Below are 10,904 nucleotides of genomic sequence, written 5' to 3'. Positions count from 1 at the left end.
TTTAAATGTTATGTCATTTACTTTAAGTTCTTGTCGTTCTGTTTCTTTACTTTTGTTGGTTTGATTTTCATAAAATCACTTTCTTGCAAAACTTCCATTTTCACGATCAGGTGTGTCGAATGCCTCCCTCTATTGTTGTTGGTTTTATTTTCACCAAGGACATTAGTGAAGACATATCCATTAACTCCTGAACATGTCGACATCATGTCGTCGCTGGCATAGAATCGAATGACTTTTCACCAAAAACCGTTGAAACCCAGAAAACACTGTTCTGAGATTCTCTAGTCGATCTTGTAAGTAACCTTTAATAAGAGACTAGCGAAGTTCACCAAATCCATGGTTAAACACTAGTTTTCTTGGGTCAATATGGTCTATCCACACAAAATTTCTAATGCAGCTATTTAATCTATTTAAAAGGGTAATTGACCATTCGTAGACTTCGAGACTATAAAGCAACATTTTATAGACGAGAGTCCTAACTAACTAAGCACAACCCATCATAGAACAAAGATACATTTTTTTAAGTAGATAGCTTGAAGGTGTTTGACTCTAGGTTTTCCTTTAAAAATAGATATTTTGAGGTAGTCAAAAGGGATTTGGCCTATGGTAAATCCAAACAATGTAGTCAAGTTGTTAAACTTTTTATGGTTCACTCCACCTCCTATTATCTTGCACTCGAGATTATTAATGTGTTGTCCTGAGTTTTTCCATACTCTTGAATAAGATTATGGATGCTAGTTGATTTTTTTTCCAACGACTTTGTAAAAAATTTAGAGATCATAAGCAAAGAGAGGAGTGCGATTTGGAACAATAGAATCACCTAAAACCATGCAATTAACTCTTCCTTACTCCACCAACTTAAATATTTGTCTGCGGAGAACTTCCTCAACAAAGGCAATATAATCCCACAAAATCTATTAAAATCAATAATTTATTTTAACAAAAATCATTTAAAATTTTAATCCAATACCCAATTAAATCTATTAACATTTATTTTTTTTAACTACTCTCTTTGAAGTTCGAAACCGCTCCCGTCTCATACTACTCCAATTTTCCAGTTTATTGTGCAGATGCAGCACACATAACAATTAAAATTTTCAATAGTTGAGATTAATCTATAGTGTTAGACTGGCCCTAAGACAAAATGTCATTGTTCACACACACTAATCTCAAGAACCAAAATTTCTACAACAACTAATCTAACAGGTAAAGCCATTTAAGACATTTCAAAAGTTGTGAGGGTTGTGCAATACAAGCAAAATAGTAAACCCTATCTGTTCCATTCATAGTCTCCTCCATATTTCGGGTTGGCATTGGTTGCCACACTTGCCGCCGCCACAGAATATTCCGGAGTTATTGAGTCTGCAAAGGTATGCCAACCAAGAAGGTACGGCATGATGAACTACACACAATAAACCAAAAACATGATCAAAAGGAGCTCTAAATATTAGTTAGTTTTGTCAACAATCTTTCCAGTGAACTACCCGAGAATCGCGTCACAGCAATACAAATTTTGCAATTAGAAGTCGGAAGGAGATGTACTACCTTGAAAATTGCACTCAAAACAGATAACTCTGCTTTTGTTACTGGGAGAGTGATGTTTTCTTCCACGTTCGCAAGCTTGTTTTGAACACCTTCAAAAAAAATGTCGTAATAAAATAAGTATTCGAGCAAATATTAATGAACTTAACTCTTCATTTATATCGGAGACATTGACATTAGAATAGATAAGTTCAGTTATTGCAACTAAGGCTCATGAGGGAAAGAAGATTACTTAGGTTAAAGAAGAATCCAGAACCATCCGGAAAAGGCTCAACCTTCAAAACCTTACTGACTTTGCCTTCGTCACTGCATTAAAGACAATTTTGAAAATGAATTAAATGAATATAGAATCATAACGGCCAGTCCCGTTAATCCAGCTCAGTTGATAGTTGTGCAGGGACATCTGACTGCAGGACACGAGTTATTATAACACACAGATCTTTAGGAAGTAAGCATAGAAACTACCTTTTTCCCTTGTAAGGATCGTGAAAAAATTCACAAGAGTCCCTTGCACTAAGGCTAATCACACTTCCCATTTCATCCACTGATAGTGAGAAAACCTGCATTCAAGTAAACTAGATGATGACCTTGCATTTTAACCTAGAAAACCAACCTCAGAATTCCAACAGATAACCATACAAAAAACCTTCAAATCAGAGAGATTAAAACCATACCAAACTCTCTCAGATTTTGTCAGAAAAGAACACTTGCATACTCCAAGAATAACACTCTCAAACAGTTCAAATTCAACCCAAAATTCATCACATAGTATTATAATTCTAATCAAATGCCATAAATGGCTATATTGTGTCACAAGTCCATGTTTTTTGTTTTCAAAAAAAGTATAATCCTTTTACAGTACATAAGAACTTCTGAACTAGCAATAACAATTAAAGACAAACAAACTGACCTGTTTTCTATTCCAATCATACTGGCGCGGACCAACCGAGGGAGCAAACTGAAGCAGCACATAACCATCCCTAGATATCTTATATGCCCCTGACTACAAAATTCACCAAAACCTTCCACATTAAATACATTCAAAACCCCTAACTCCACAAAGAATACAGCACAGTCCAACAATAACCAGCACAATCAAAACTAAAACAAATAATCATAAGTCAATGTTGTCAAAGGCGGATCACAAAAATAATGGTTTATTCATAATCTTAAAAAAATGATTGGGCCTAACTCATCCCTTAAAACCGGCTTCTAGGGTAAGAAATGTTCCCACTAATAAACACATGTTCCAGTCATATATTATCTAATGTAAGACTCTTAACACATCACCTCACGCTCAAGTCTGAACATCTGGCGCATGAAAATAAATTGTGGGTGGCCGGATAGCAGAAACTTAATAACAAGCGGCCCAACGAATCCTAAACAAGCCAACGAATCTTGAACAAGCCTTTGACCATCTTAAGAATTGCGATGAGCCTAACTCATCCTTACAAAACCGACTTGTAGGGATAGGATTACTCTTACTTATAAACACATGTTCAGACTATATATTAGACTATATAATGTTTGATGCAAGACTAACACATAATGTGTTACAATGCTATAACTTCAATTTGACAACAATTTGTACTAAACTGCATATTGCAGTACGATGGCTGATGGCTGTTAATCGAACACTGTGATACTTACATCCAAAGGCAAGAACTCGGGCGGTCTAGGAGTGATAGTGAGAGCAGCCTTCCCTTTGTAAATGGAATGACCAACATAAACCCTAGGTGGTATAGCTCCAACTGAAAATCCACACATACACATGAAACATGAAAGCAAGTTAGTGCATTACACAAACAACCCTTTACAAATTTCTAGTTTCACTCACAACCCATTTCACTATCCATAATTGTTATTATTTTTATTGTCATTTCCTTCCAGAAAAACCGTTAAAAAAATGATTTTTAAAAGAAAAAACGTTAAAAAAAAGGATTTTTAAAAATGGGGTTTAGATATTTCAGAGTAACGGAACATGTTTTGGAGAAAATGGGTTAAACGGTTAATGAAAACAAAAGGGTAAATAGAAGTACCTGAAGGGTTATTGTTGGGGGTGGAGGAAGGGTTGGTTGTGGTTTCAAAGACGTCAGAGTGGCGGCATTTGATGGATAGGGGTTTGAAAGGAAGAGAGTTGGTTTGAGAGAAAGAGAAAGTGTTGCTTGTGAAAAGTTTGAGGAAAGAAAAACGAGAAGAAGTGGAAGAGGAAGAAGAAGAGAGTGGTGGTGCTAGTGAGTGTAGCTGTAAATGCAAATGCGACATCTTCGCCACTTTTCTGTTTGTGTCTGAAAATCTAAAGACTAAACAAGATATATATGACAAGTGTGAAGTATTTGACCAAAAGAGTGAATTTCTCACCCAAACCCATGCTCTTTTTAAACATCATCAAATTGACTAATTTGTCATCGTGCTTCCGTAAATGCATCTCGGAAAGTATCTTTTTTTTAAAAAAAAATTGATTTCTTCTGTAGATACATCTACGAAATCCCTTAAAAACATAGTGAAACGTGAGATTTTCCCAATTAATTAGAAAAATCAAAATGTTCTGTAGATACATTACTTCCGTAGATAATGTTTTAACGATTACGTAGATGTAATCAGACTTAATTAATTTGGCATTTCCGTAGCTACATCTACGGAAAGGTTTCCCAATTAATTGCGAAAAATCTTCCGTAGTTACATTTACGGAGAGCTTTGATGCGTTTTGCCAATATACGGAACTTGAGATTTTACTAATTAATTGAAAAAATCCCAAGTTTCACTATGTTGTATACGCTTCTGTAGATGCATCTATGGAAGGAAGCAAATTTTTTCAAAATATGGGGTGCTTCCGGATGTGCATCTACGGAAACAGGGGACAAAATTGGAATTTTGCATGGTGTGTAAGATAACCATGAGATGGGTTGAGAAACTTTCAAGAGTTTTGCTAATGCGAGAAAATTAATTTTATTAATAAGAAAATACTAAAATGAAAATGGTTTTAGAATTACTACAAATTTGATAAATAAATAATTGGAAAATGGAAAGTTATAAATTATAGAAAGTAAAACCATCATGTAACATTGATAAATAGTGTAGGATTATATATTTTTCTGAGAGACATATCATTTGTCTACCTAAAACTTTAAGGTGATAGGTGAGTGAATTATCTCACTTATATATTCTCAAGTCACCACATTCATATCTAATGTGAAACTATTTCTCCACTTACTCACAATTGCATTATTATTCTAACACTCCCCCTCAAGTGTGAGTTCCCAATGCTTCTCCACTTACACTTGTACCGCTGTAACCTCTTCTTGGGCATTTCGATACAAGTAAGTCGGTCCATTTCTCAAACCAAAGGCTCATGATACCATTTGTTGGGGGAGTTACTAGGAGCATTGATACATAGTGTATGTCTATGCACCTTTGTGAGAGACATGCCACTTATTCACCCAAAACCTTAAGGTTTTAGTTGATCTAAACTATTCCTAATTTCTTTCTCAAATTTAGGAATCTGTTGATCTTCAATCCTTTGGTGAAAATGTCGGTCAATTGTGCTTCACTTGAGCAATGTCTTACTTCAAGTTCACCTTGATTTACCTTTTCCTTTAAGAAGTGATATCTAGCCTCGATATGCTTACTTCTTTCATGCAGAACTAGATTCTTAGCAACGTTTATAGCCGACTTGTTGTTTATTTACAACACAAGAGGTTTCTTCAGTTTGACCTCCAATTCTTTAAGTATTGATATGATCCAAATTGCCTGACATGCAGCATAGGATCTTGCTATATACTTAGCTTCACACAATGATAATGCCACCACTGGTTATTTCTTCGAACACCATGAAATTGGGGCACCAAATACTTGAAATAAATATCCAATTATGCTTCTTCGATCTTCCTTATCTCCACACCAATCAGCATATGAGTAGCAAGTAATAGTATCTTCTTTGCTCTCAGAGTATCGTTGAAATATGATTCCACAGTTTATTGACCCTTTTAAGTATCTTAGGATTCGTCCTGCAGCCTTCATGTGTGACACCCTTGATTCACTAATGTATCTCCTCACTAATTCGACTGTGAAACCTATATTAGGTCGACTGTCGCACATATTACTCAAAGATCAAACTATTTGTTTAAACAAAGTTACATTGACTTTGTCTTCCTCTCCATGCTTCTCGAACTTCAAATTTGGTTCGATAAGTGAAGATGCTGGAGTCAAATCATCCATTCTGAATCTCTTGAGTATCTTTTCGACATATAAGCAGATGATTGTTATATCTTGTGCAACAGCCTGAACATAGACACCATACTTAGATTTGCATTTTACGAATCACAATTCAACTAAGTATGAGTCGATCTTCTTGTTCCATGCCCTAGGTGCCTGCTTGAGACCATCAGTATTTTGTTTCAACTTGAACACCCACTTTACTTTGATAGATTTTGTATGTGCTGGAAATTCGACTAATTCCCATGTGTTGTTTCTTTCGATTGCCTGTAACTCTTTGACCATAGCATACTTCCATTGTTTAATCTTTAAAGCCTCGCTATAGTTTATTGGTTCACCACCTGCAAGTAAAGCAAAATGAAGTAATTCTCCATCTGGTACGACTTCATCATCACCAGCCACTTTATAGTCTCGAAGTCTTGCTGGATGAATTAGAGTTTTTTGAGGTCTTTGGCCTATGCTAGGCATACCCTCTTTGACTTCGACATTGTCGGGAATGTCAGTAACTGTTCAACTCTGACTTCGACTTCATCAATTTCTTCGTCCAAACCATAACTCATCAATGGTTTGTTAATTACATCACCCGAATTACAATTCCAGGAAGAATTTTCATCAATCACAATATATCGACTTCACACAATCTTCTCATTAATTGGACTGAATAGCCTGTATGCATCAATCTTGTGATATCCTACCAAAACCATAGGTTCGCTCTTGTCATCAAGCTTCCTTCTTCTTGCATCAGAAACATGCTTGTAACACATAAAGCCAAACACCTTCAAATGACTTACTGATGGTCGTTTACCATTCCACACTTCTTCAAGAACCTTGTTCTTCAATATCTTGGTAGGCACCTGTTCAGTATATAAACTGCAGTCAAAACAGCTTCACCACATAAGGATTTTGGCAGAATCTTCTGCTTCAGCATGCATCTCGCCATATCCAATATGGTTTTGTTCCTTCTTTCTGCAATTCCATTATGTTGAGGCATATAAGGAGCAATTACCTCATGATCAACACCGTGTTCTGCACAGAATTCCTCAAACATCTTAGATGTGTATTCACCACGTATATCTTTTCGCAAAACTTTGATCTTCTTCTCACTCTGGTTTTCGACCAGTACCTTGAATCTCTTAAAGATTCCAAATACTTCGTCCTTTCTCTTGATCATATACATCCACATATTTCGACTAAACTCATCTACAAATGAAACAAAATATTTGTTTCCACCAATCGTATGGTCTTCGAATGGACCACATACATCTGAGTGTACCACTTCGAGTATGCATGATGGACTCATTGGAATAGTCGAAGAGAAAGAATTTCTGGATTGCTTTCTAAATAAACAACCTTCACATAATTTTTCAGGTATCTCAAGACTTGGAATACCAGTAACCATATCTTGAATAGTCAGTTGATTGAGTGGTCGAAAATTTCAAATGTCCAAACCTCAATTGCCACAACCAACTATCCTTATGGTCGACAACATTTTTTAGACATTGTACTTCAGTCGAATGATCATGGTCTTAAACATCATGTTCTTCGACTGAGGAGATTTCAATACCAAATTGTTCTGGGTGATGAACAATTTTAAAGCTCCATCTTTCATGACAACTGAAAAACATTTCTCGACTAGTTGTCCAACACTTAGTAGGTTGCACTTTATTCCAGGTACATCGGAGCACATCTTTTATCATAGATTTCCCTCTATTACTCATTTGAAATACTATGTTGCCAGTACCTTCTGCTTCCAATGAACTATTATCTGTAGGTTTTACCTTGCTCTTCTTCGACTCGTCAAAATCTGCCAACCACTATCCAAAAATTCATAATTAAAGGTTGAAATAAAATTTAAGGCAGAAAATGGAAACATATTTTTATCAAAGGTGTCATGCCTAAAAATAATTATTTTTCGACTCGACAAATGATGACATTTATAACCTTTATGATATGAAGGATAAATAAAAAAATGCACATGGTATTAAGCGAGAGTGTAATTTATTTCTAGAGGTAGAAGGAATAAGGTAACAAATACAACCAAAGACTTTAAGGTGACAATATGACATGTATTTTTAATAGAGAATTTTAGTGGGAGATTGCAGGTCAAACTTTTTGTTGAGGAAGTGACCATTTGTAATGCATGATGCCAAAAATAAGGTGAGAGAGGCATGAGGTAGAATAGTGTGAATGATGTTATTGATTGTGCTAATTTTTGTGTCTGCTTTTCTGTTTTGAGAAAATGCATAGGGGCAAGAAAACTAAAATGTCATTCCATTAAGTCAACAGAATTATGAAAATGTGCATTATCATACTCTTTTTTATTATCATATTGAAAATATTTGATTTCTCTTTCAAATTGTGTTTTAATATAAGCATGAAACTAAAGAAAAATGGAATGCAATTGATATATATATATATATATATATATATATATATATATATATATATATATATATATATATATATATATATATATATATATATATTTGTAATTGGAAAAGTCCATGAAATTCGTGAAATCATCAAAGAATAAAGCATAATAATGATGTCAATCTAAAGTTAGAATAGGTGACGTGTAACTATCACTATGGACAATATCAAAAGGCAACAAAGTATGGGAAAAAGATTCATGAAATGATAATTTTATTTGTTTACCAAGAAGACAAGAATGAAAAAAAAAAAGAACTTCTAAAAATTGTTATTACAACATGCTTTTCATTCATCTCTATGTTCTATTATGTCATTGCAACCATTAACACCATGAAGACTTATGCTCTATTACTCATCAATTTATTGAATGGGTTCACTAACAATCTAGACAAATCCACTTCCTCCATCCTTTTGAATTCAAAAACTCTACTATAACAATTTAAAGAAATATGGCTTGGTTTCAACTAATCCATTCCAATGATGTTGTTTATCTACTATAAAGTAAAACATACCAAATATAGTACAAATGGATTTTCCTCACAGACTATCTCAAAGTCCTCACACATAAAGTTTATGAGTTTGGTTTTTGTTCTGGATTAACCCAATATTCTAATTGGCCCAAGCCACTCATTGGTACAAACCGGCCCAATAAACATTGGCCCAATCCCCAGAGTCGTCTCCCCTTCGATCAGGCTCGGTTAGTATCGAGACCTCCCACAACTAAGGATTATCCGAACACGCTGAGACTCCGTCCCCGGTAACGACTAGTACTTCCTGCACGACTAGTCAAGACCTAATCAAGTCTCTCCTATATTTTGGGCCTCTTGGAATCATGCCCAAGCCCACAAATATAGCGTGACCCAATCTACCTCAAAGAGAACACTATAAATAGCCCTCTACCTCTAGAGGGCAAGGTAATCCAAACTTTGCCCAAAATTTCATACTTTCTATTGTACCTTGTAGTTCTCTCTCTTACTTTGGCATCAGAGTTCCTTACATGTACAACCCTCTTTTTTCTCATCCATCACCGAAGATCAAGCCTACTGTTGCTGGCTACCTGTTCTACTCGTTGCAAACATTTTTCTTGTAGAGGTGCTCACCAACAAACCATGAAATAAACAAAACCATGCAAATAAAATAAATTATGTTGCACATGAATCATAGAGCATAATTAAGAATTTCCCCTTTTAAGAGACACATACGTTGAATCAAATTCTATGATTCTACTGCTTCAACTCCAATCATAGAAAAAAATCTACAAGTCGTCTTTATATAGTTGGCTTGCAACTTCTTATTTACTTCCACATCAGCTTCAATCAACTTCAATTACCTATTTTTTCTTGACATTACCTACTTCTCTTATGCTTGGGCCAAAACAACACGCGCGCGAAGTCTATGATTTGGACTTGGACTTAGACGAAGACGTGGGCTTGTGGCCTCGTTGGTTTTTTCATGCCTAGTGCGGCGGAACCGGCGCCGTTGGATGCTTCCATTTGCCTGCATGCCTTGGCATTGCGGGGGGTGGTACGTTCCGCGGTGTTGGATCTGGCTGAAGCGGGGGCGTGTGAGTGGTATCACGGATGTTTGTGTTTGCTGGCTCCGTGCCTTGGCCCCGAACGGTGAACACGGCATTCTTATGGCGGAAAATTCAAATTAAATGGAGGTCGGCCTTATCGAAATGCCAAGAAATTGTGTGGAAGGGGGATTTTATGTCTGCAGGGAAAAAGGGACTATTCTGATGCAAACGTTGGGTGTGCAAATCAAACATATATAGGGGGAGGACCTTGGCTGGGCAGACTGGGACCTTGACTAGGACTTTTCCAGGCGTGACCTGGGCATGGGCAGCAGCAACGGGGGCACGCCCATGGGTGTCCCAACGAGAAATACCACAGCCTCCCCTGAAAATCAAATCAAATCGAGGAATTTTTCATCGACGAATCGATCGTTCTTGATCAAAATTTAAGATTTGGTAGGATTTTGCTGTGGTACCGTGCTAGTCACACGGGAAGGCCCTGGGCATGCCGCGGACGGTCCCGTCGACGGAATGGAATTTTGGGGGCAGTTTTCCCGCATTACCGCATGGAATTTTGGAATTCCATCGTCGCATCGTTCTAGTCACACGGGAAGGTCTGGGGCATGCCGTCGTCGCATCGTTCTAGTCACACGGGAAGGTCCGAGGCATGCCGCGGACGGTCCCATCGATGGAATGGAGTTTTGGGGGAAGTTTCCCCGCACAACCCATTAGACGAGGAAGAGGACGCGCGCGTGGGCTTGTGGCCTCGTTGGTTTTTTCATGCCTAGTGCGGCGGAACCGGCGCCGTTGGATGCTTCCATTTGCCTGCATGCCTTGGCATTGCGGGGGGTGGTACGTTCCGCGGTGTTGGATCTGGCCGAAGCGGGGGCGTGTGAGTGGTATCCCGGATGTTTGTGTTTGCTGGCTCCGTGCCTTGGCCCTGAACGGTGAACACGACATTCCTATGGCGGAAAATTCAAATTAAATGGAGGCCGGCCTTATCGAAATGCCAAGAAACTGTGTGGAAGGGGGATTTTATGTCTGCAGGGAAAAAGGGACCATTCTGATGCAAACGTTGGGTGTGCAAATCAAACATATATAGGGGGAGGACGCTGGCTGGGCAGACTCGGACCTTGAATGGGACTTTGCCAGGCGTGACCTGGGCATGGGCAGCAGCGACGGGGGCACGCCCATGGGTGTCCCA

At 37.6% G+C, this 10,904-nt stretch overlaps 1 protein-coding gene across 1 annotated transcript; it reads right to left on the bottom strand.

Moving 5' to 3' along the window:
* Window positions 1–1,018: 1,018 nt before the first annotated feature.
* On the bottom strand, window positions 1,019–3,868 carry LOC131634249 (single-stranded DNA-binding protein WHY1, chloroplastic-like). The gene is made up of 7 exons (XM_058904897.1): window positions 3,582–3,868; window positions 3,193–3,293; window positions 2,453–2,545; window positions 2,008–2,102; window positions 1,775–1,848; window positions 1,546–1,634; window positions 1,019–1,402 (listed from the first exon to the last, which is right to left on the bottom strand). Exons 1-7 carry the CDS (start codon window positions 3,805–3,807, stop codon window positions 1,271–1,273), a joined length of 810 nt encoding a protein of 269 aa, XP_058760880.1. The 5' UTR covers window positions 3,808–3,868; the 3' UTR covers window positions 1,019–1,270.
* Between the last annotated feature and the right edge of the window lie 7,036 nt (window positions 3,869–10,904).

The sequence above is a fragment of the Vicia villosa genome, unplaced genomic scaffold (genome assembly GCF_029867415.1).
Source record: "Vicia villosa cultivar HV-30 ecotype Madison, WI unplaced genomic scaffold, Vvil1.0 ctg.001263F_1_1, whole genome shotgun sequence".
Lineage (NCBI taxonomy): Eukaryota > Viridiplantae > Streptophyta > Magnoliopsida > Fabales > Fabaceae > Vicia > Vicia villosa.
The sequence above is the reverse complement of the archived record's forward strand: the minus strand, read 5'-3'. Positions and strand labels throughout refer to the sequence as shown.

Excerpts from the sequence above, each read along its gene's own strand:
- LOC131634249 (XM_058904897.1), bottom strand. The coding sequence starts at position 3,807 with ATGTCGCATTTGCATTTACAGCTACACTCACTAGCACCACCACTCTCT. Across the intron at positions 2,103-2,452 it reads ATGATTGGAATAGAAAACAG|GTTTTCTCACTATCAGTGGA; the intron begins GTCAGTTTGTTT and ends ACTTGAATGCAG. Across the intron at positions 1,849-2,007 it reads GATCCTTACAAGGGAAAAAG|TGACGAAGGCAAAGTCAGTA; the intron begins GTAGTTTCTATG and ends TCTTTAATGCAG.